Here is a 25574-nt window from a genome sequence, read left to right as displayed (position 1 = left end):
CCTAGTAAATGTTGTTCATAGCCTATCACATGTGGCGCTTCCTTTGGGTGCCTCACTATCCGAAGCTTCGTAGGATTGTTTGAAATCAAGCAAGCCAACTTGTCTGTCCCCCGTACATGCATTGAAGTCTCCTAGAAGAACGATCTCCCTCACCTAGAGAACTCCCGGATATCATCATATATCGCCTCATATGGGCTTCCGTGGTGACCTCCTGTGCGTAAGATGATGTATCTAGGGGAAAGTAGCATACAACAATGAAGGTCGATCGGGCACTAGTTGGCTGAATACGTACACATGTGCCGTGCATGCTCCTCCTCCTCCCACATAATGGATATGAACTTTGAAGATCGTTATAGTGATCAAGTTGTGCAATGCTCCCATGTCTAGTAAATGTTGTAGGCCATCTTCTGGTGGTTCTAGTGATGCCCTATAGGCCATGGTATGTGCCTTGTAGGCATCAGTGTAGGCACTTATAGTGTTAGTGCCTTCTAGGCCACATAGGACACTTAGTCCTATGTGACACCTAGGACACTTAGTCCTAGGTCTAGGTACAAGTACTTTGTACTTGTGTTTCTTAAGTGTCCTATGTGACACCTAGGACACTTAGTCCTAGGTCTAGGTACAAGTACTTTGTACTTGTGTTTCTTCATCTTATCTAAGATTTGACGTGACTGCTCTATCGACTCGTCTTGTACTTTGCTACCCCTCTGCTCAGCCCCCCCGCTCTAGCTCTAGCCCCCTACTCTCAGCCCCCCTGCTCAGCCCTCGCTCAGCCCCCCCGCTACCCCCCCGCTCAGTCCTCCCGCTACCCCTCTGCTCAGCCCCCCCGCTCTAGCTCTAGCCCCCCGCTCTCAGCCCCCCCGCTCAGCCCTCGCTCAGCCCCCTGCTACCCCCCGCTCAGTCTTCCACTACCCTCCGCTACCCTCGCTTAGCCCTCCCGCTACCCCCCGCTACCCTCGCTCAGCCCTCCGCTACCCCCCGCTACCCCCCGCTCAGCCCTCCGCTACCCTCTGCTACCCCCCCCCCCCCCCCCCCCCCCGCGCTCAGCCCTCCGCTACCCCTCCGCCACCCTCGCTCAGCCCCCCCGCTAAGCCCCCGCTCAGCCCTCCGCTACCCCCCCGCTCAGCCCTCCGCTACCCCCCCCCCCACGCTACCCCCCGCCCAGCCCTCCCTGGGCGCTGCTGCAGCTAACCGCACCCCCTCCCCCCCTTTTCGCTCCCCGCTACCCCTTCACTCAGCCACTACCCACCTCCCTCCCTCCCTTTTTTTTTTTTTTTGGGTTTCTTTCCGTGGGAAAAAAAAAAAACCTAGCCTCTCCTCCTTCTCGACCTCTTGGCTGCCTCTCCACTTCAGGCTTCCGCACTACCTCTCCACCACCTCGCACTAGACGTGCCTCCCATTATGGGGGGGAACTGGTGCTCCCGCTCCCAGCTGAACATTAACACTACGATCTGCACCCGCACCCCAAGAGAATGGGGGACAAAGCCAAGAAAGACGAAAATAACAACAAAAAAAAGCAAACGACACAACTGAATTTGGAGGATGTGAACACACGTTACAACCGAAGTGGACTCGGGGTAAACAGCAAGGCAAAGTTCCTCATCCATAGAGATCGCTGGCTAATCTCGAAGGACTGACCCGCGTCGTAGAGCTGAAAGTCATGCCTGAGTGTCATGAAATCGTATGATCGGGGGTTGCTCTCAGTTGGGATCTCTCCCCACCCGCCATGCCCTCTCTATCTTGTGCTCAACCACAACCAGGGTAGCGGTCACGAATGCAGTCGCATCTACCATCGGTGTAGTCTCAGTGCGTGGCATCCCGCGTACTCTGATGTTGAGAGCCTTGCTAGCTCTCTGCTGCTGCTCCATGAGGGTAGCCGAAACGGTGACCCTTGCGGGTTCCCGTTTCGCCACGTCAACCCATCTGGAAGTCTCCTCAATAGCAGATTGCATGCTTGCAATCTGTGCCTCGACCACCGGGGTACTCCCTCGGACAGTGAGTATGGCTGTGACCTTCTGTCGAAGCTGCATGATATCATGTCTGAGTCCCTAAATAAGACCCACCTGCTCCCGAATGGCCCTAGCCTGCTCCTGTATGATGCGGCTCTGCTCTTGGTTGAAGCGGACCTGCTCCCGTGCGAAGCGAGCCAGCTCCATCTCACGCTCACGAAAATTATGTATCTCCGTGAGTAGGGTCTCACGGGCCTCTTATGTGTCAGTCCACCCATGTCCATGCTGAAACTGTGGTGACTGTGGCATGAAAGAGTGGGACTGAGTCCAAAAACTGGACGGTGGCTGAGTGAGGAACGGAGATGACAGTGGAATGGGTGAGGCAGTCCCAACGGGATGTGGGAGGACGGGCTGACTGAGAGGGAGAGGGGAGAGTGAAGCGTAATGCGGCACAGTGTATGACACCTCGAAAGTAGGTGTCATAAGCTGTGTGAGAGCTGTAACAAGAGAAGAGGGAAAGGGAACAACAACCGGCGCCATGGGCATGAGTATGTCACTGATCGTAGATGTAGATGGAGCTGAGACTGGAACTAGAGCTGGGCCTGAAGCGGGGACTGAAGTCGAAGTAGAGATAGAGATAGAGGGAGCTGAGGTTGGAGCTGAAAACGAAACTGACATTGTAGCGGGAGTTGAGGTTGAGGTTGAGGTAGAGATAGATGCTGAAGACGCTAAGGCGGGTCCTACCTCACACCTCTACAGGTTGAGGAGAGGCGCTCTTTGTTGCAGCAGTGGGATCAGGCCCGAAAGGAGGGGAAGTGGGCAGTGGTACGAGAGGGACGACTTCTTACAGGCCCCCGTAGGACACCTGCCCCCTCCCCTACATAGGGAAGCGGGCCTGTGAGACTCAAATATCCGAGACCCTGTCCTGCACCATTTGGAACTGTAATGGTACCTTATGGTCAGAACCAGGGAACTTCTCGGAATCCTATACAGGCCACGACATAGTCTTCTATACAGAGACACATCAGAGTCCATAGCGCCCTCTCCTAATAGTCAGCGGATATACATGGGAGTCTGCCTACAGAGATGAGACGAGGGGTATAGGAGGAGTTCGAGGTTCAGGTGGAGTTGCAGTCCTTTTCAGATCCACACTTCGGGTGATCATTTCAGTAGAGTAGAGAGAGACACATTCCAGATTTCTTTGGATCCGGATGCGACATATGGATAGCCAGGATCTGTTTGTCGCAGTTTGCTACTTCCCCCCGGAGACCTCCCACTTTGCCAGAGATATTCGAGGTGATGATGAGACATCCCCATTTGCTGCCCTTTATCAGTCCATCGTTGACTTTTCTAGCTGCGGAGAAGTCCTTCTAGTAGGGGACTTCAATGTGAGGACAAGGACCCGTCAGGTACCACTTCTTGATTTCAGAGATGATTCCACTCTACTGGCAGATGTTGACCTTGAGGAGGCAGGTATGCTACGGGTTTCGGCTGACAGGCGAGGTCCACTTTCATCCTATGGGCAGGCCCTATTAGACCTGGGCAGAATACATGATCTCATTATCTATAATGGTCTTGACAGATGGCCCGCTTCAGGTGGTTTCACATGCTTTCCACATGGGGGGGGCTCCAGTGTTGTTGATTACATCATGGGATCCCCTGCCTTCACATCTCGCATTACTGACTTCACTGTAGCATCTCTCCCCCCAGGGGCTGATCACACATAACTTTTCTTTCGCATCTCCACCTCCCTTCGCACAGCACCTTCCATCCCACTCAGTGCTTACTCCACCTATCACGATATACGCTTTGATCGGGATCACTCACCTTCTTACTCTGGCCGTTTGTACATACTTCTCGCTTATATTGACTTCATACTCCTTTTAGAGGATTGTGCTGCCCTTGTCACCCGCTCACTACACGAGGCTGCCATTCACGCTTTCCCCCACACCACGTGCTCCACCCGCCTACCACCCCCTGGAACCGTACCTTGTATTAGTTGGTACGATGATGAGTGTAAGGCCTTACGCCGTCAACTCAGATTTGAAACCAAAAACAGTCTTCCGAGCGCACCAGATACGCTACGTGAATACCGTAGACTGGTACGAAGAAAGAAACTAGACTTCGTTCGTCGAAACGAGGAGGAGCTACTGAACATTTTATTTAGTAACAACTCTAAGGACTTTTGGCGGAGATTTCTAGAAGGACGGTCGCCTCCACCACTCACTGACACCCAGATCTGGTTTGATTATGCACGCACACTTTATGACATCCCAAATCAGCCAGTCCCTAGCCTCTCACACATGCCTCATCCCACATCCTGCACCCTCTTCACTAGAGGAGGGGTAAAGGATGCTGTAATGAAACTTCATAATGGCCGAGCGAAGGATCATGAGGGACTATGTACTGAGTTCATTGCATATGGGATTAACCTCCTAGCCCCGATCTTAGCAAAGCTTTTTAATGAAGCGGTTTGTTTGGGATTTCCACACTTGGACCATTAATACTATCTCACCCATCCACAAGGCAGGGGATCCCATGAGCCCGGAGAACTACAGGACCATTATGATTGTACATGTCATGTCTAAGATTTATGCATCAGTACTTGACTCCGAGGTTAGCAGACTTGCAGGGTGTCGAGGACTCAGAGCAGTAGGACAAGTCGGATTCCGGCCTAATCATGGAACCATGGACCACATTCTGACGCTCAGATGTATCATCAAGGAGACGAGATCACGGAAGCAGAGGGTTAGTTGTTGCTTTGTGGATTTTCGCAAGGCATTTGAGACGGTCCCGAGAGCCCGCCTCATACGGCGCCTACAAGACTTGGGTTATGACCAGGAGATCATTTGGGCTGTCATGGCACTTTACGAGAGAGTTTCTGGCAGAGTTCGGGTAGGATCTGGGTGGATAGACGAGATCACGAGTACCATCGGGGCAAACAAGGGTGTCCTTTGTCGCCTACCTTGTTTTGCCTCTATATTGACGAGCTTGAGACAGTGATGCAGACACAGGGGGGTGTAGGTTGCTCTCTTGCGGGCACGCTGATCCAGATTTTGCTTCATGCAGATGACGTGGCTCTCTTGTCTTCCTCAGCAGAGGGGCTTTAGAGACACCTAGACGCACTACAGTCATTTTGTGAGTCTCATGATTTGAAGGTCAATCTAGGTAAAACCAAGGTCATGATCTTCAATACATCTCGAGCCATCATGCGTCAGGAGCAGTTCACATTTGCGGGGTCATCTGTTGAGATAGTTTCATCATACACTTATCTTGGGGTTATCTTCTCCGGACTGAGCTTCACTATGAGACCCGCGATGCGGGCACGCTTGATTAGAGGGTATGCCTCATTGGCCAGCTAGAGAGGTAGTGCTTCCGCTCACACTTTCAGGATCCACGCACCAAGGGGTTGCTTTTTGACTCCTTGGCTCGCCCAGTGGGGATGTACGGCAGTCCTTGTTGGAGGCAGGACTTGTCGGATATAGAGTGGGCCCGTGTGGAGCGGCTACAGGTTCTCATGCTATCACGGATGATTCGTGGTAAGTCAATCGTTCCTCACCAGATCATTCAGGCTGAGTTTGGGTCACCCCCTTTACAGCTAGATGCTGCATTTCAGGTCATCACATATCTGTACCGAGTTAGGGAATATGGGGATTATACCTCGGGACGTAGCAGGCTACCATGGATAGCTTTATCCTCTTCTATGGCACTTGCAGCAGGAGGAGATCAGAGGTGCTGGTATGCACGTACAGAGAGATGGTTTGAGCGACTGGGGCTCCACATGTAGACTACGTCCCTTCCAGTATAGCATGGATGCTCCGTTCTCTTCCCTCTTATCACATGAGGTCAACCAGGTTATCCGTGAGGATCTACTACAGCTGACACTTTTCGGACCTGGTTGGAACCGAGTGAACTCCCAGTGAAGCTTAGCTTCTACAGAGATCACTTCTTACATATCACAGCGGAGGGTTTCATTGACCTACCAGGATACACACAGATTCACCTACCTCACTCGATGAGGATCTCTCTCGGGCAGTTCTGAATCTCTTCACACAGACTTCGCATCGAGAGCGGCAGAGCAGAGCGACTACCCAGGGAGCGGCGCATATGCACACTATGTGACATACAGGAGGTTGAGACAGAGGAGCATTTCATCTTCAGGTGTCGTGTGTACTATGAGATCCGAGGACGTTTCCACTGCCTCTTCAGATATAGTTATGGGATTTTAGCCCATTTTCTCGCCTATCCAGACCAGCGGTCTTTGACAGGTTTCATTCATGAGGCACTTAGACACCGCGAGAGGATACTCCGAGCACGGAGATAGGAGCAGACTTCTTCCTCGGTTGATCCCTCTCAGAGCTCTATCACGGAGTTCTTTAAGCTAGATCACATGGACCCCAACGAGACGAGGCCTCGACATGACCGTGATCCGGAACCAGTGACCCGACAGCTCAGACAGACGGTCGACACACAGATCACACTTGGAGACATCCCCTCCTTGTTTAGAGTTGGAGCCCGACCGATGGGGGTCACAGTAGCCCTGGTTAGACGTAGAGCTACGACCAAGAGACGTGCCAGGACCGCACCTCTGAGTGGCCGACAGCACTCTATTGCCGACTTCATGCCTCCACTGCCTCATCCGTCCTGATATCTTACTGTTGCTGGGGATGATGATGATATTGATGATGATGCTGAGATTGATATATAGTCGACCACCGACATCACTATGTTGTACTTAGGACTTAGTACTGCCATTCTGCATTTTTGGCATTTTGCATTTGCATTGGTATGGACGCTCGTTTAGTAGCTCCACTACCACAGCTCGTTGTATCATGATTTTCACAGCCTCATAGACCCATCGGTCTTCCGAAGACTTTAATAAACTTTCTTTCTTTCTTTCTTTCTAGTCTTCCAGCTGTCCTCAGCCCTCGAGTCCTCCATTGCTCATTGAGAGTTTTCTGCCCTGCTGGTCGACACATTCCTAGCCTGTTCGAGGCTCTTCAGCTGCTGTCCAAGATTCAGGCGTCCAGCTTCCACAACCTCTCGTACCTTCAGTGCTGTCCCGTACTGCCTTTAATATCTGCGTCGTACAGTCCGTACGTGAGCAGACGTGCATCACGAAGAACTCCAAATAAATCTTGATTGTTCCCAGCCATAGCAACTGTGATAACCTGTAAAAGACCTCAAAAACCAAAAGCCTCAAGGCTATCACTGCAAAAAGCTGGCTGTCCCAAAAATGACAGCAAATATCTGCAAATTTCTGACCCAAATCAAAGGGCAAATGCAGATCTGACCCAAATGTGACTGTGACAGGCAATGTTCATTGCAAAAACAGCAAATTTGGCAAAAGCCCCAAATTTATTGAGGGCAAATAGGCCAAAAAGAGGGCAAATGTAGAAAAGCCCCAAATTTTGCTGAAATTTTGCAAATGTGACCCAATGTCCTGCAAATGTAACTTAATGTCCTGCAATCTCACCCAATGTACTGCAATCTAAACAAGAAATTGCAGACTAAATCCCAAAACTCCAATATTCTTGCAAGAAATTGCAATCAAAGGAGGTGAAAGGAAAAGAAAGACCCAAATTTGCCAATGTCCTGCAAAAGCCCCAAAACTGCAAATGTTTGTAGATGACTGCAGTGAGACCAAGAACCTGATTCAAGCCAACGCCAAAACAGGTACGGAACCTATGGTGAAACTGTACGGAATACCCAGATCAAGTACAAGCTGTACAATCATCTACTGAAGGTACGTGTGTACGAAAAGCTGGTACAAGCTGCTCACGACTGATCTATAGATACAGTGCAAGTACCTTGCACGGTATTCCTATGCAGGTACAACTATATGGTGAAAGTACCTTGTACGACGAACTGAAGGTACCTTGTACGGCGAACTTTGTACGGTACGACGTACGGAATAACGCGATGTACGAATGAAGTACGACGCAGTGTACGGTACACGTACGGAATAGCAAAGAGTACGGAGCAAAGTCCGGCGCAGAGTACAAGTGACGATGGCTTTGAGGTTGTTAATTCTGAAAATAAGGTATGCCTGCTTAGAAAAGCCCTTTATGGTTTGAAGCAGGCACCCAGGGCATGGTATGCCAAAATTCATGCACACTTACTATCCCTTGGTTTTCAGAATAGTCCCACAGAACCCACTCTTTATTTCCGTGGGAGTGGATCTGATTTTTTAGTGCTGATTTTATATGTGGATGATATGCTTATCATGGGCCCAGATACTCAGCAAATTGCAGCCTTCAAGGCTGATTTGCAGCAGATTTTTGACATGTCAGGCATGGGACGGCTCCATTATTATTTGGGCATTCAGCTTGCTCATGTTGAGGGGGGTATCATGATGTCTCAGTCCAAGTATATTGGACAGCTCCTTGATCGTTTTCAGTTTGAGGATTGCAAGCCAATCTCTACTCCAGTGGACCCTGGCTTGAAATTCTCAGCTCATGATGGGAGCCCACCATGTGATATCACTCTTTATCAGTAGGCTGTTGGATGCCTTATTTATTTATGTCATACCAGACCTGACTTGCAGTGTGCAGTATCTCAGCTCAGCAGATTCATGCACATGCCCAGTTCACAGCATTGGCAGGCAGTGAAGAGAGTCTTCAGATATCTCAGAGGCACTCAGGATTTAGTCCTCTTCTACGGTGATCAGGGTTCACTTACCATGCATGCTTATACGGATAGTGACTGGGCAGGATGTTCCGACACCAGAGTGTCACATACTAGCAATTGTTTTTTGCTTGGCAATTCATGTATTTCTTGGCTCAGCAAGAAGCAACCGACAGTTGCCACGTCTAGCTATGACGCTGAGTACAGGGCAGCTTTCACTGCTAGAGTAGAGTGTGTTTGGCTTCGACAGTTACTTACAGATCTTGGTATTCGCCAGACATCCTCCAGTATTGTCTACACTGACAGCCAGAGTGCTTTGGTCATTGCGCGTAACCCAGTGTTTCATGCGCGTACCAAGCATATTGAAGTTCACTATCATTATGTTCGGGAGCGGTTGTCAGCAGGAGACATAGAGTTGTCCTATCTTCCCACAGAGGACAACATCGCAGATATGTTTACAAAGGCACTTCCTCGTCCCAAGTTCGAAGTCTTCCGACAGGCTTTACACTTGGTTGCCTTTGTTACATGATATGACATTCCTTGTACATTCATAGGTGGCTATATCCTTTTGGATGAACATGTGTCACCATGACCAGAAACTACCAGGTATTCTGAGACGTTTCCAGAGTACTTCAGCCCATCCCATGGAGGGGGGTTTGTAGGTCATCTTCTGGTGGTTCTAGTGATGCGGGATAGGCCATGGTATGTGCCTTGTAGGCATAAGTGTAGGCACTTATAGTGTTAGTGCCTTCTAGGCCACATAGGACACTTATTCCTATGTGACACCTAGGACACTTAGTCCTATGTGACACCTAGGACACTTAGTCCTAGGTCTAGGTACAAGTACTTTGTACTTGTGTTTCTTCATCTTATCTAAGATTTGATGTGACTGCTCTATCGACTCGTCTTGTACCTGCACTCTCTCTCTCTCTTCGTTTCGTATCTTCAAATGTCGTCCATAGCCCAGGTCACATGTGGCGCTTCCTCCGGGTGCCTCACTATCCCAAGCTTTGTAGGACTTATCTCTCTAAGGGGGTACGATTTGAAATCAAGCAAGCCAACTTGTCTGTCCTCCATATGTACCCTGTACGTGCATTGAAGTCGCATAGGAGGAGGATCTCCCCCGCCTAGGGAACTCTGTGATATCATCATATTCTCTCATATGGGCTGCGACCCTCTGTGGTGACCTCCTGTGCGTACGATGATGTATCTAGGGAAAGTAGCATACAGCAATGAAGATCAATTGTGCACCAGGTGGCTGAATACGTACGTATTCACATGCGTCGTACCTTCTGCATGACGGATATGAGTGGCCTTAGGTGATTGGAAAAGGACAGCCAGGTGTACCCTGTCACAACGGGTAGTCCTCTCTCTAGACTCTCATGTATCTCGGTGTAGAAGATGACGTCTGTGCTTGTCTATGTCTCTGAGAACCCCCTGGATCAGACCAAAGGGTGCCATTATGTTTCCAAACAGCCATACTTAGTCTGTCCTGCGTCCTTGTCTTGTAGGCCCGACACCATCATGTGCTATCCGCCTCTCTCCCTTTGTCCTTCCTGCCTTCGCTCGTATGATTACCTTGCCATCTCTGTATGCAGCCCCCTCTCTTCGATGCTCTTGCTGGAAGAGCATGAGGTCATTGTCAAGATATGTCCTGGTCCCTTTCAGGGCTGCCCCTCATACTCCTGAACGTGGATCTGTCTGCTATAGTCTGGAACTTCACCACCATACGTCTAGTCGGTGCGCCAGCTTTACCCACTCCATGCTGCTCCAAAGGTAAGATTGTTACTGATCAATGCTTTGGCATCCACCATCGCATTATCTCCTACTGCTTGGCCTCTAACGGCTTTACTCTTCTTTCTCTCCTCCTCCTCTAGGGCATCAGAAATGAATTCCTTTTTTGGGCTGATGTGCCCTCCCTGATGACATCATTCCTTCATTTCTGCCTCACTCATGTTTATTTGTTGAGGGAACTCATCATGTTGCCCTTGTATCTTGACCTGTAAGGAAGCCATCTCTTTCTTGAGTTTCACATTCTCCGTTTTGAGTATGTTCAGCTCCTTATTTTTTAAAAGGTGGCAGAATCTCCCCTTCTTCAAGTTGAGTGAGAGCCTTCAATGTTTCATTTTCTTCTTTGAGCTTGGAGACCTGAGTTTCCAGCCCCTTTATCAGTGATGCGTGATGGCTGGTTTTGGCATCCACCGTTTGGTTAATTTCTTCCTGCATCTTGTCTAGTTGAATCCCTATTTGTATTTGCATTTCAGTTTTCCATTTGTCCATTTCCCCATCCATAGAGGCACGCAGTCCCCTAGTGATTGCATCTCTTTGCTTTCCCCCAATTTTTTCTGCAAGTTTTCAATATCAGGATCTTGCATTTCAGAGACGTCCTTCATTGTTCAGGCATGATTTTATGTGCTGGTCAATAATCTTCTGAGGGCTCATCCAAATTTCACTGTATTTCCTTTCTTTTCCTGCTCTGGTTTTCCTGTCCAGTGAGCTAGACATACAATTCTGCATTTCTGCTCTGATTTTTGAAAGAGAGCTATGATGGACTTGCCATGCTAATTCTAATGTCACATTGTGTAGTTTAAGAGACAGCCCAAATGAATTTTTGGAGCAGTATTCGAGCAGATTTTGGTGCCTCTTTCTGGAACTTCAGATTCGATTTCTGGAGGTGATGTCCGACCTGAGTTATGGCGCCCCTTTCTCAAATTTAAAATTCGAATTTTGAGGGCGGGAGCAGGTCTATCATCTGTTTTTCTTGGTATTGATTTGCAGCAGCGGACGTTTGCTTTCTTTGCTGTTCTTTGCATGTCATCTGTGTTCATGCAAATTGTCTGTGTGGGCAGGCCATATGCAGCAGATGTAGGCCCGTATGCAGATTTGGGCCTCCACTATCTGTGGCACAGCAGCTTGAGCAGTGCTGGAGCTGTGTTGGAGTCGAGTTGGGTACCCAGGGTACCTATTTGGAAGGTCGTGCCAGGCCTGGCAGGTCATATCAGCAGGTCTACGTGACCTCTCTGAGTGTGTGTGTGTGTGTGTGAGAGAGAGAGAGAGAGAGAGAGAGAGAGGGGGGGGGGGGGGGGGGGGGGAGGGAGGGAAAAGTCTTCGAAAGCCTGAGGGGTCTTTGAGACTGACATGAATACAATATAGTTAAGCCCTTGGCTCGCCTCTGAACAAGCGCCACTGTCACAAACATCAGCCGTGCCCTTGGTCTGGCAACATGGAAGGAAGACCCCAAGCCTAATCTGTGCATCGATGCGTTGACAGCTTTGTCGTGTCTCGCGCTCCAAGCCTTGACTACACACTTTCTCTGAGACTCCTGGATTATGCTATTTGACTGAAAAAACTCAGTGATGAGGCACTGGGTGGAGTTTAGCTGAGCATCCTAATCTCGTCTATGTGCTTTGAGTAGTTAAGATTTGTGTAGTACGGCCTCGTGAATAAAGGTCGCCAAATGCCCCTGATTTGAGTGAACCTTGAAGCTAGAGAGGGGTTCGAATCCATCTCTGAAAAGGCTGTAGTGGCAACCTGAAAGCAAAGTGCTTCGCAATCTCTTGTAGATCACATAGGGTGCATATGTGGCCCTCTTTAGGTATGCTTTGAGCCCATCGAGTTTCAATGCGTAGTTGGTGTGAAAAAACATGAAGTTGCTCAAAGAGTGGGGGAGGTGGATTTATCTGTAGCTTGGTGAGTGACGAAGCCCTTCTCTTTCGTAAGCAATGATCTTTGTGGAAGCTGAGCTTCACAAGAAGCTTGCTAGGACATAACCAAGCCCTTTATGCGGGGCCATCCTTGAGCCCTCATGGTGAATGCCCATTGAGAGGATTTGAAAAGATGTTGTCCATTGGGCTGAATAGAAGTCCCTCGTTAAATACACAATGAAGTAGCCACACTCTCCTTCCTATCGGATGTTAGTAGCGGCCAGCAAAGGACATTGTACTACTGGGATCGTTTGTATTCTCCAAGGGAGGGAGGGAGTGTCTTGAAAACGTATGGAGAGGGGGGTGCAACTCTCATCTTGTATAGATCATAGAAGGCTTGGTTTCTGGATAGGCAGCTTTGAGTTTGTCTTCTAATATTGGCAACATGCCAGTTAGCTTTGTCATGCAATCTCTCTTGTTGATGGCTTGATATGTATGCTGTATGCAGCCTGATGGGAGAGCAGGTGTAGACACTGCATTGGGTGAACTTCAGCTAATTGTAACAGTTACAAAAGTGAAAAGAAGTACTTCCGTAGATGGTAGCCTTGATGGCTTCTGTATGTAGTTTTATGAGGAGAGCAGGTGTAGTTTGTTCCACAGAATTGGGTAACCTTTCAGCTAATTGTAACAGTTACAAAAAGAGAAAAGTTGATTTCACATTATGGAAGCCTCCTGTACTTTGCAAAGAGGGGAAGACATGCTTTGGATAAGATTTTATAAAGGATGCACATGCAGAACAATAGTTCCTTTTGGGGAGCATGTACCTTATTACGGTTATCTTGCAGGCAGGTTAAAGATGCCCTCCCCATGATGCCGTATGCACAATGTCTTTGGAGGTATGCTAATATAATCAAAGTGAAGATATGCTTATGTAATGAAATCTCTTACAAGGAGGCAAAAGCTGGACAGCAGGTCAGCATTTGAAGCTTAAACTTGACGAAGAATGATCTTGCAGGCAGGTTAGAGATGGCCTACCTGGGCTGCCATATACACTATTCATATCAAGAGATTCTGGGATCTTTCCAAACCCAGACGGCAGCTTATGCTTGGGTATCCATGAGAACATAAGCATAGTTGCATACTAAGTTATAATTTTTTATAATTTTTCTCATTTACTCATAATTTTGTTTAAGTCGCTTACAAACTCTCTTCTTTCTTTTGTTGTTTCGCTTGTTTTATAAAAAATTTAATTTGTAAGATTAGATATATTCTAGTCTTATGTAGGTATCTATAATCAAGAGATATGATATTCTAGTCTTCTAGTCCCTGCTATGCATGATGGAGTTTATGGCTTTCAACCTTGTGAGTGACTATCATGAGATTGAAACTGCACTATGTTGTGTTTTTAAAGGATAAGTTTGAGAATGTTCATGGATTCATCTAGGTATATGCTTCTACCGTATTAGCGGACATGCAAATTTTACCTTGTGAAGTTTTCGTCCAAGTTGCGGCCTGCTGGTATTGTGATAATTCTTTCTATCTCAAATGGTGCGTTGCCCTATCAGCTAGATTTAGATTTAGATGCTCTATGGGGAGAGACTAAAATGAAAACGTTTAGACTTCACAAGCAGTTGTAGCTTTATTGAAGAGAATTTGGACTACCTTTTGATTAGCCTTCTCCTTTAGTGCTAGCCTTTGTCATGGCTGACTTTGCCCTTCACCTCCGGAGTGCCGACAGAAACTCAGTACGAAGACTTTGTATAAATGGATGCTCAAGTATGTGTGGGTGTGTGGATTTGTCTGTGTGAGAGCATATTTTTATACTATGGTCTACACCCACTGTTGGGCGCTGATGACGTCAGTGGGGATGTCATAGTAGCTAGTCCCTGCTATGCATGATGGAGTTTATGGTTTTCAACCTGGTGAGTGACTATCATGAGATTGAAACTACACTATGTTGTGTTTTTTAAGGATGAGTTCGGGAATGTTCCTGGATTCATCTAGGTATATGCTTTTGCCGTATTAGCGGACATGCAAATTTAACCTTGTGAAGTTTTCGTCCAACTTGCGGCCTGCTGGTATTGTGATAATTCTTTCTATCTTAAATGGTGCGTTGCCCTATTAGCTAGATTTAGATTTAGATGCTCGTTGGGGAGAGACTAAAATGAAAACGTTTAGACTTCGCAAGCAGTTGTAGCTTGATTGAAGAGATTTTGGACTACTTTTTGATTAGCCTTCTCCTTTAGTGCTAGCCTTCGTCATGGTTGAGTCTGCCCCTCACCTTTGGAGTGCCGACAGAAACTCAGTACGAAGACTTTGTATAAATGGATGCTCAAGTATGTGTGGGTGTGTGGATTTGTATGTGTGAGAGCATATTTTTATACTATGGTCTACACCCACTGTTGGGCGCTGATGACGTCAGTGGGGATGTCATAGTAGCTAGTCCCTGCTATGCATGATGGAGTTTTTGGTTTTCAACCTTGTGAGTGACTATCATGAGATGGAAACTGCACTATGTTGTGTTTTTAAAGGATGAGTTTGGGAATGTTCCTGGATTCATCTAGGTATATGCTTTTGCCGTATTAGCGGACATGCAAATTTAACCTTGTGAAGTTTTCGTCCAAGTTGCGGCCTGCTAGTATTGTGATAATTCTTTCTATCTTAAATGGTGCGTTGCCCTATCAGCGAGATTTAGATTTAGATGCTCGTTGGGGAGATACTAAAATGAAAACGTTTAGACTTCACAAGCAGTTGTAGCTTGATTGAAGAGATTTTGGACTACCTTTTGATTAGCCTTCTCCTTTAGGGCTAGCCTTCGTCATGGCTGAGTCTGCCCTTCACCTCCGGAGTGCCGACATAAACTCAGTACGAAGGCTTTGTATAAATGGATGCTCAAGTATCTGTGGGTGTGTGGATTTGTATGTGTGAGAGCATATTTTTATACTATGGTCTACACCCACTGTTGGGCGCTGATGACGTCAGTGGGGATGTCATAGTAGCTAGTCCCTGCTATGCATGATGGAGTTTATGGTTTTCAACCTTGTGAGTAACTATCATGAGATTGAAACTGCACTATGTTGTGTTTTTAAAGGATGAGTCTGGGAATGTTCTTGGATTCATCTAGGTATATGCTTCTGCCGTATTAGCGGACATGCAAATTTTACCTTGTGAAGTTTTCGTCCAAGTTGCAGCGTGCTGGTATTGTGCTGGTATCTTAAATGGTGCGTTGCCCTATCAGTTAGATTTAGATTTAGATGCTCGATGGGGAGAGACTAAAATGAAAACGTATAGACTTCACAAGCAGTTGTAGCTTGATTGAAGAGAATTTGGACTACCTTTTGATTAGCCTTCTCCTTTAGTGCTAGCCTTCGTCATGGCTGAGTCTGCCCTTCACCTCCGGAGTGCCAACAGAAACTCAGTACGAAGACTTTGTATAAATGGATGCTCAAGTATGTGTGGGTGTGTGGATTTGTTTGTGTGAGAGCATATTTTTATACTATGGTCTACACCCACTGTTGGGCGCTGATGACGTCAGTGGGGATGTCATAGTAGCTAGTCCTTGCTATGCATGATGGAGTTTATGGTTTTCAACCTTGTGAGTGACTATCATGAGATTGAAACTGCACTATATTGTGTTTTTAAAGGATGAGTTTGGGAATGTTACTGGATTCATCTAGGTATATGCTTTTGCCGTATTAGCGGACATGCAAATTTAACCTTGTGAAGTTTTCATCCGAGTTGTGGCCTGCTGGTATTGTGATAATTCTTTCTATCTTAAATGGTGCGTTGCCCTATTAGCTAGATTTAGATTTAGATGCTCGTTGGGGAGAGACTAAAATGAAAACGTTTAGACTTCACAAGCAGTTGTAGCTTGATTGAAGAGATTTTGGACTACCTTTCGATTAGCCTTCTCCTTTAGTGCTAGCCTTTGTCATGGCTGAGTCTGCCCTTCACCTCCGTAGTGCCGACAGAAACTCAGTACGAAGACTTTGTATAAATGGATGCTCAAGTATGTGTGGGTGTGTGGATTTGTATGTGTGAGAGCATATTTTTATACTATGGTCTACACCCACTGTTGGGCGCTGATGACGTCAGTGGGGATGTCATAGTCGCTAGTCTTTGCTATGCATGATGGAGGTTATGGTTTTCAACCTGGTGAGTGACTATCATGAGATTGAAACTGCACTATGTTGTGGTTTTAAAGGATGAGTTTGGGAATGTTCCTGGATTCATCTAGGTATAAGAGATATGACACATGGATATTGAGTAAATGAATTGAGAGTTTAATATTTTGTCTGACATAGTTAGGGATGTAGTAACATACTGCTTGATAGAGGTCCTATGACACAATTGTTGAGCGTACTAAGATGATTGAAAGATCATTTCATTTATTATCATTGAGAGTTCAATGGAATGGGGAAATTTAGCTAGAAGGCATGGTTTTTTTGACGTCACTTGCCATGTTAAGCCTATTGTTCAAGCTTAATTCGGCATGTTTAACAAGCACGTGGAAAGCATATATCATGAAAATGTTTTGAAGAGTCCGTTGGTCTCATTAATTTGCTTTTTGCATTGGCTTTGTCACATATTTTATGATTTAGTCTGTCTTTTTTTGTAGAATGCAAGTAATAAGGAGTCATCAGATGCCAGGTCACGAACTAGGAGTTTGGGACCTTCTGATAGGAACACAGAAACAAATGGAGCATCAGGTCATGGGGTTGGAAGAGGAAATTCATTGCCCAGGTCCACCACAAATGGTAGGGCTTGTTCATTCTCTTGCTGATATGTCATCGCTGTGGCTGTAAAGGCACTTAATTGTGAACTCTGCTAGTTATTGGGACAAGTGTTCCTAACATCTTATTGATGCTGTATGACCATTGTAAAATTCTCTTTACATAGTTTCTAGTAGTTTAGGAAATGTGATATTGCTCTTTTTTTGTTTGATTTAGAGGTCAGTGGGGGTCGTGGTAGGATCCCAGCCAAGGAAATTGGCCTTTCTCATGGGAGCAAGGGCTCAAGCTCAGCCACAACGAGCTCATCTTATTTGCAACCACTTCTCCAGCACAAGGGTGCAGTCACAGACACAACGTAAGGTTTTTGAATTGTGCTTCTACCTCTTTTATGAAAAAAATGGCAAAGATGTGGTTGCAAATTTATCTGTTGTTTCTGTTGACGTGAGCTAGACTTGCTTGTGCTTTCCATCTGTGCTTTTCAAGAGAAGTATTGTATACACATCCTGTATTAGACAATTGTCAAGGTTTATCTAGCTCAAGGTGGCAAAAAGATTAATGCTCAAATTTGTTATAGTCTCAGATCTTGTCTATGTTCAGTCCTTTTGCTTGTCTCTTCATCCCCTAAAATTTTTATTTTTTCTATTTGTCTCTAATAAATGCGCTATGCTCATGCACATGCTTGAGTTCATATGCATATGTGTTTACAGTTTGTTGCATCTCTCTTGCATAAGCTCGTTGTTTCTTGAACGTATGGCTTTGGCTTGAAATCTCCATTTCTTAATCCATATTGGTCTCTATTGAGGTTATCCTTATGTTTTAACATCCGACCAAGAGGCTTGAATACAAACATGTGCATTATAGATTGATTGTCTTTGCAATATAGTCATCGTAAAAAAAGGTTTAAATCAAGGCTCATTTTGAGGAGTCTAGATCTTTATGGAACCTGCTATATGATGTGGCTTGTGCTCTAGCCGAGTAGCGATGCTATTCCTTTCTTTGTTTTGTGCCATTTTTAATGCCTTGGGGGAGTTACTTCCACCAGTTTTGACTTATTTATTTAAGCCCTCTAGGTTTAAATGTGCAGAATTCGTAAAAATAATAAGTTTTCTTTCAAACATTCCTGTTGGCATTATCTAACGGGAATAGATATGGTCATAATCCTTTACGTTTTTCTAGCCATCATTGCGTCTAAAGCGTTTTCTTTCAGAGAAATGACATTCGGTTTGGATTCTTCTCTTTTCGCGTTAAGGAATCTCCAAACTGCAAGGGAAGAACCTTAGAATCTAAATCTTAAGAGTATGTTCCAACACATGTTGATGAAAATCAGCTTTTGGCTGTCCCTTAGATCTTGATGGGTCCTGAGTGGACATTAGAAAATGTATATGTTTCCGGTCTTTATGTTACTTGGCTCTCTTTTTTAATCTCATCCTTGGAATTGTGCCATGTTCTGGTCTTCTTTTATTAATAAATAACCAACCTATTTTCGTTTGGAGACTGCAAGCAGTGGGTCTATCCAAATATTCCTAGAATCCCTAGAACATTGGTGTGCTTGAGTGTCTATAGTTGCTGAAGATTCTCTTTACAACATCCTCTATTTGTTTGTGATTTTTTTGGGTACTGGTATCCATGTATACACGTGGTGAAATTTTTAGTCTATTTGAACAGAGATGTGTCTGTCTGCTTTGATTGCATTCGCAGCTTGCTTATTATTATTTTTTCTTTTTGGAGTGCCAGCAGCAGTCCTCTTCATTCGTCTTCACCATACTCAAATGGAGACTTGTTGCACCCAGCACCCCCAGCAAATCTTCAAGGAGCATGGCTCGCAGGATCAGGACCGTCTACTCTGATAATTCTTCAGGGAGCATGGCTTGCAGGGTCTCGGCACCCTACAATGGCTGATGTGCTCAAATCAAGTGGTGAACATTTGGCAAATCCATTGGTATCCATATCACCTAGTGTTAGTGTCTCTGGTTCAGTGGCAGCTTCCACAAGCACCCAGCAACTTCAATCAGTACCTTCAGTATCAAGTGTCTACTTGGATGCATCAGATCCGGTGCTTGGTCCCTCAGAGGATTCTCGTGCACGAAGCTCTGCAGGTGTGGTCAAGCGAGAAGTGGGAACTGTTGGGAATCAAAGGTCCATTGGTGATAGGGCGTCATCATTTGAACTGTCAGATGGAAGCGCGGATTCGTCTCCCCTTTCTCACTATTCGCAACCTTCTCGAATAAACAATACCAGTGTTGTTTCTGCACCAGATGGTAATAGGGATGTAAGAGTGTTGCAGTCCACAAACACTCCTGTTTCTCCAACATCATCTTTGAGAGAACCATTAGAATGTGTTCAGAGCTTGGGTGCTTTTCCTGGGAGTCAAGGTCACTCACTGGGGCTGGTTGAATCATCTAGGATATCAACACAGTCTCCCTCAAGGGCAGGACTACTTAGGAGCCAATTCACTACAACCCCTATGTACCAAGCGCAGCAATTTGCTGGAAACCAGAAAGGTCATTTGTTATTTCTGCATGGGCTTTTTCTATGATAGAGGCCTACATCCCTCAATTTCTAGAGGGCAGGGTTCATGCTGCAGCATGATTATTGCTCTTCTTTTCTGAATGCTCTCCAAGATGTCTTTTTGCAATGTATTTGTCAACTCTCTTTTTTTATATTGGTAATTCGAATATCAGCAATGTTTTGGTTAAATAGCCTCTGTATGTCAGATGCCTTGATTATGGAGGTTGAGGTTGTTAGTTCTAAAATTCAGCTTTTGGTCAGCGCAGTCATGGATTGGAATTCAGAGCCAACAACAGATCATGATGTTTCTTTATTGGAAATTGGTGAAGTACCATCAGCAAGTGTGGTTTTGAATGGTGTGCCGTCGTGCCCTCCTTCACCTTCAGGAAACACAGGGATGATATCTGCTACTGCTACAAAATTGCAAGAGCTGATAATGCGAGATGATCAACGAGTTATTATACCTGATCATTTAAGAGTTTCTGAAGCAGATTGTACAAGGTTGAGTTTTGGAAGCTTTGATTCAGGATTTGAGACTTTTCCGTCAAGTTTTACATTGGAAGCTAAAAGCACTTCGCTCAAAATTGGTGGCAGCACAGTTGAGGATGAGGCAGCAGTTGCTGGTCAACCACCTACCCTAAGGTTGAGGGCCCCTTTTGATTGTGTTATTCCCTTTCAAATTTTAAGGAGTCCCTTGCATTCTTTGAAGCATTTTTAGTAGAGTAATTGGTTTGTTTTGTGATTCAAAGGGTAGCATGTTTCTTATGGCGTGAAACATATGAATGGACCTGAAAATAACTCTTTCTTCTTTGATAGCAGGATCTGGCATATGAGGTAGCGGTTTAACTTAGTGATAAAGTTAGAGGCACACAGAAACTTTGTGATAATCTTAGAGGACTCTATGTCAAGAGTCAAAAATTCTTGAGTCTTGCAATACTTTTATAATCTTTCCATTGTTAGAGTGTCCCTTTATATTAATCAGACCTACACAACTCTGACAGTGTGTTAGGATGGCCTGTCATACTCCGAGTGTTCTTTTGAGAGTTGCATGGCTACAGTTATTGTCTTGAAAATTTTATTTTCGTGTGTTCAAAGTCTGGCTAAACCTAGCAACTGTTTCAGGTTGCTGGCCTAGTCATGACGTATCCTGGTATACCTTCCCAAAAATTAAGGACGCAGCACTCGCAGCATTCCATGTTTCAGCTTGGGCTTTCTGGGATATGTTATATCAAGACATTTGCTGTCACCTGTGGTTCTCAATGTTGTGGTCTGGCTGCTTTAAACTTTAAAGACGTATTAACATTGATACAGTGAGATAATAAAACGTGTAATTTCTGTCTCACCTTTTATTTCCAGTGTGCCAAGCACAAACTCAAGCACCTTGGATCTGCATCAATCTCATCTGTCAGCTTCTGTGGAGATTTTAGACAGATGTGATGACAGTGCTGTATCAAGCAATCCGATTGTTTCGGTATCACAATCTGAACTTACAAAGTCTGAAGCCACCTCTCTGCAGTTCACCGCAGCTCCAAGCTACCATGGGGTGAATCTGGTCTCTCCAAGTAATGCAGGGCAATATGCAATCGAAAGTGAATCTCACTCTCGAGACATAAATCGACTGCCCAGTGTTTTGGTAGGGGCTATTAAAGTTTGTATGTTTTGCGTTGTCAGGGCTGCAAGCTTGCTAGTCCGTAGTTTCACTGAAGCAACTCTCAACGTCTTTTGTTTATGCAGCAACCTTATTCAGACCCTACAGCTACTTATTACAGTGGAGCATTTCGGTCAGGCCCAGAAATAGAAAATCACTATTCAACCTTTTTGCCATCACCTGTGAGTGCAAGATATATTACAGGTGGTTCTGTTGGAGCTGGTCAGAATACACCTCTGCAGCAGGTGAGTATTTTTACCAATATGTGTCATGGCAACTCGTGATTCTAAACTATCATATAGTCTGACCTTCTCCTTTACTGCTAGCCTTCATCATGGCCGAGTCTGCACTTCACCTCCAGAGTGCTGACAGAAATTCAGTGCGAAGACTTTGTATAAATGGATGCTCAAGTATGTGTGGGTGTGTGGATTTGTATGTGTGAGAGCATATGTTTACACTATGGTCTACATCCACTGTTGGGCGTTGATGATGTCAGTGGGGATGTCATAGGAGCTAGTCCCTGCTATGCGTGATGTAGCTTATGGTTTTCAACTTTACGAGTGACTATCATGAGATTAAACTGCACTATGTTGTGTTTTTAGAGGATGAGTTTGGGCATGTTCCTGGATTCATCTAGATATATATTATATAGTCGGACCTAATGTCATTGTTTTGTTTTTGCCTTTAAGAGTACAAATGCCACGATACTTTCAAGCTCCAATCCTCTTGGTCAAACTTTACAGTCTCTGACTTCTATGACAGTTCCTCAGCATTCTCTTCCTGTCCACGCTTATGCAGCTCAATCTTCTTCCCTGCTCATGGGGCCTTTTGCAAATGTTTTCAGCTACCAATATGTGCCTCCAGGATTTTCATATTTGCAAAGTCCATATCAACATAATTACACAGGAACTGGAGGCTATCAACAGGTCCCCTCTGTGGGTGCCTCCAGTATGAAATATCCTGTGCCTCAGTATAAGCCACATGGAACAGTCGGTGCTGGAATGCATAATGCTGTTGCCACTGGCAATATTGGTTATGGGGGTTTCAGCAATTCTCAACCTGGAACAGATAGCAATTTGTATATCCATGGTCAACAGGTGTGTGCCTTGTAATTCTTTGATTATTGTTCTTTTGCATTTATATGGAATATTGTAAGGGTCGTATTACTGGAGATTGTTTTCTTTTATTTTAGCAGGTGGAAGGTTCTGCCATGTGGCTTCAGTCACAGTTATCTCGAGAGATGCCTGGAGTGCGAGGTAACTCTTACCATAACATGCCTGGTCAAAATCAACAAACACGGTATTCTCAAACACAATCTCTGCATGCACATTCTCACCTTGGAGCTGCTTATGGTAGTTTGTACCTCCCACAACAGTCTGGACTTAGCATAAGCCCACACCCATCACTTCAACAGCCTCAAGTCATGGGTTCTGGGGGTGTTCCGGGGACACAAGTCGAATCCTATCAGCAAGGACAACGAGGTCAACAAAATTGGACAAATGGTTATTAGATTTTATGGATGAAACAAGGTCCATGGCAAGGTGGTAATTGTAATATCTTGTATCTGGGTTCTGACAGCTTTTATCAATAGCAGGTCTAAGTGAGCGCAGACAAGGTGGCAGAAAATAGACGGGAAATCTGGACATGCTTCCTGATGTCTGCACTTCCAAGAATGTGGCCTTGTGTTGCAAAGCTGGTTTTTCCTATTGTGCTAGGTTAACTTGGAGTGGCAATTGCTAGAGTTGAATGCATAACTTAAATGGACTGTGCTGTGTCTTCTTTTGGGAGAGAAGCCATTTTTAGAAATGGTTTGGCGAGTAATCTTAATTTATTTTGACTTTTTCATTATATACCAAACCAAACCAAGTTCTGAATTAAGCAACGAGGGTGCAAGAGAGATGAAAGCATAATTTTTTAAGAATGTGGCGAGTGCTCTTGTAAAAAGCTGGTGGGAAAAGTTACTGATTTTAATATTGACTTCAGAAATTGCTTCTGAGTATTGTATCTATTCTCAAATCGGGACTGTCAGTCTTGTGAGTTAGGACACTTGAAAATGGCAACTAAAAGGGATCTCTCAGGACAATCTAAGTGTTGTGCGATTCCCTTCTGCTGAACCAATGTCCTAAGCCATCAGGTGTGCTGATGTTGAAATGAGGCATGGCCCCCACACATAAGTTAAAAACAAACTCCAGGCATTATGATGTGAGATTAGCCAATGAAATGTAAGGAGGATGGATAGAATGGGAGGTGAGGTGCAGATTTGACCTACAGTGTACTTTTTTGGCAGAAGTCTGATGATTTCCTAAAAATTGGTAGCATATGGTTTATTATTGTGATGTGTGTGAAGGTCAGTCGTGACAGAAAAATCAGTATTTTGATACTTATTTGTCTGAGGCACATTAATTGACCTTGATATGGAGTTTGTTTCCTTTGTTTCAAAGTCACCAAGACTGTTGGATGTCTGTTTGCTCCCATCGGCTTCGAGATTCCTTTGCGCTGAAGAAATAATAGCTTCAAAGACTTTTTTCCAGTTCTCTTCTCTTTGAGTACCCCACTGATATGGCGTGTCAGTGAGCTGGTTGTGCTTCCCTGTTTAGGATGTGGAATTGTTCTGTGAAGTCTCACATTGTTCTTCCTATTTGGAGAAGCCATCTCGCATGGATAGGATTGGATTGGAAGATAAATTCTATCCAGACATTTCAAATGAGAGAAAAGCTAAGTCTTAGGTGAAGAATTAATGTGGTAATTTGATGTCGAACTTGCAACTTCTGAAATATCGATACGGATGAGTTCAAAAGAGCAAAGAAGGGTTTCTCACAGCAATCCAAAGCCTGCCCAGAGTTTCAGCAGCTTTAAGGGGTAAGCCGTGTTTCTGAATGATTGTGAAGCCATTCTGGCTTTACTTTTTACGTTGACTACCACATGTTATGTAATCTGCACGTTTTGATATTTCTGAATCCTGCACCGACCATAGTTTTGACCCTTACTAATCTTTCAGCCTTTTCTTCCCCCCATGCAGGGAATATAGATGAGGAAATCAGATATCTATTGAAACGGGGTGGATGGATAAAGAGGAACATTTGATGCAACTGCAGCTGCAAAATACTTCACAGGCTATTTGTTCCAACTGCAATTCTAAGGCTATCAACTTGAGTGCATGCTAATTACAACACATCAACTGTTCCATAACTGTTGGCTGAGGTGCAAATTGACGTTCAAACAGGACAGGTGCCATGAGAGGATTGACCAGTTATCAAAGCAATGTAAAGAGGCTGCTGAAATGTCCTTTAGAGTAGTATTGTTAGGAGAATATGAGCTTAGATTTGAGCAGCAGGAATCCTTCCTTTGCTATCAGTACGTGGTGATTGAAATCAATGACTCCTGGGCCATACCTGCATTTCCAAGGTGATTTCCAACTTCATGAAGCACTTACGTATATATACAATGTTATAATGAAAGTTTCAACTCCATGGTACTGCAGTTTGCCTTAACAATGTTCTAGCAATAGTTTCTGCCTTGTCCAAATGCTGGACTCGATAAGGGACATTCTAAGGACTGAAGTGAGGCATGTAAAAAATACTGTTGTTTGGAACACAAGGCCATGAGTTTTCTAACTTCATCTAGAAACATTGTCTGATCCTTTAAGAGAGGCACAAGAGTGAGACTTTAAAACAATGAAAGATGTCTTGTGGCCCAACTAGAGCTTTTCTATATTTACCTTTATCAAATATCAATATATCCTTTTGTGTTGCGAGGGCCATCAAGTTCTTAGAAGTTTCACTTGAAGCCCGTTCAAAGCTAGTCTCTACTTGTGGGATTTCTGTGTGCTCACTTATTTTAAAACAATGAAAAATGGTCATGATAGCATTCAATCAATTAGTTTCACTTACGGACTTACTGCTGAGAATATGTTGCAGGTACTAGAGCAGACTAAAGAATAAATTAAGATGTCTCGATCCCATTGAGAGAGTAGTGTGCTTACTGCTGAGAATATGTTGCAGGTACTAGAGCAGACTAAAGAATAAATTAAGATGTCTCAATCCCATTGAGAGAGAATATGTTGCAGGTACTAGAGCAGACTAAAGAATAAATTAAGATGTCTCAATCCCATTGGTCAGACTCTCCCAAGTCACAAAGCTAGAATGAGTCTAGACAAATGAAAGTCAGGATTAGTGGCCAAAGGGTATATGATCAATAAAAGTCAATGAAGTGCATTGACTATATATATATATATATATATATATATATATACATGTGATTGTGAATCTTCAATGAAGAAATATTGAGACTGGCGGCATGATCTTAGTCATGTATAATTTGAAGCGTTTCACTCATGATTATTATGAATAGTGAAATGGTTAAGTCCACATTTGCTAGTACTTAGATAGTTTTAAATCTAGTAAGGTAGTACCTAATATATCTAGAAAATGGTGAGTATGTTCCATCTTTATTGGAACGTTGAAAG

General features: G+C 44.8%; 1 protein-coding gene across 9 annotated transcripts in view; it reads left to right on the top strand.

Annotated features, from left to right (window-relative positions):
• LOC147898886 (uncharacterized) overlaps window positions 1-24808 on the top strand; it is a 48994-nt gene extending 24186 nt beyond the window's left edge. For 2 of the 9 annotated variants that reach the window (XM_087378786.1, XM_087378784.1), the window contains exons 4-12: window positions 16839-16977; window positions 17170-17308; window positions 18682-19454; window positions 19728-20103; window positions 20818-21094; window positions 21196-21354; window positions 21799-22206; window positions 22302-23968; window positions 24129-24807. In XM_087378786.1, coding sequence (XP_087234912.1) covers window positions 16839-16977; window positions 17170-17308; window positions 18682-19454; window positions 19728-20103; window positions 20818-21094; window positions 21196-21354; window positions 21799-22206; window positions 22302-22619 — 2589 coding nt within the window. In that variant the 3' untranslated portion in view covers window positions 22620-23968; window positions 24129-24807. Of the gene's footprint in view, window positions 1-16838; window positions 16978-17169; window positions 17309-18681; window positions 19455-19727; window positions 20104-20817; window positions 21095-21195; window positions 21355-21798; window positions 22207-22301 lie in introns of all 9 variants that reach the window. The other 7 variants (XM_087378791.1, XM_087378792.1, XM_087378788.1 and 4 more) reach the window with 7 other exon arrangements.
• Window positions 24809-25574: the final 766 nt, after the last annotated feature.

This window comes from Dipteris shenzhenensis, chromosome 9 (genome assembly GCF_047967505.1).
Source record: "Dipteris shenzhenensis isolate YYH24624 ecotype China chromosome 9, Dip_SZ_1.0, whole genome shotgun sequence".
In the NCBI taxonomy this organism is placed as follows: Eukaryota; Viridiplantae; Streptophyta; class Polypodiopsida; order Gleicheniales; family Dipteridaceae; genus Dipteris; species Dipteris shenzhenensis.
Note: the sequence above shows the minus strand (reverse complement) of the source record. Positions and strands in the feature narration are given on the sequence as shown.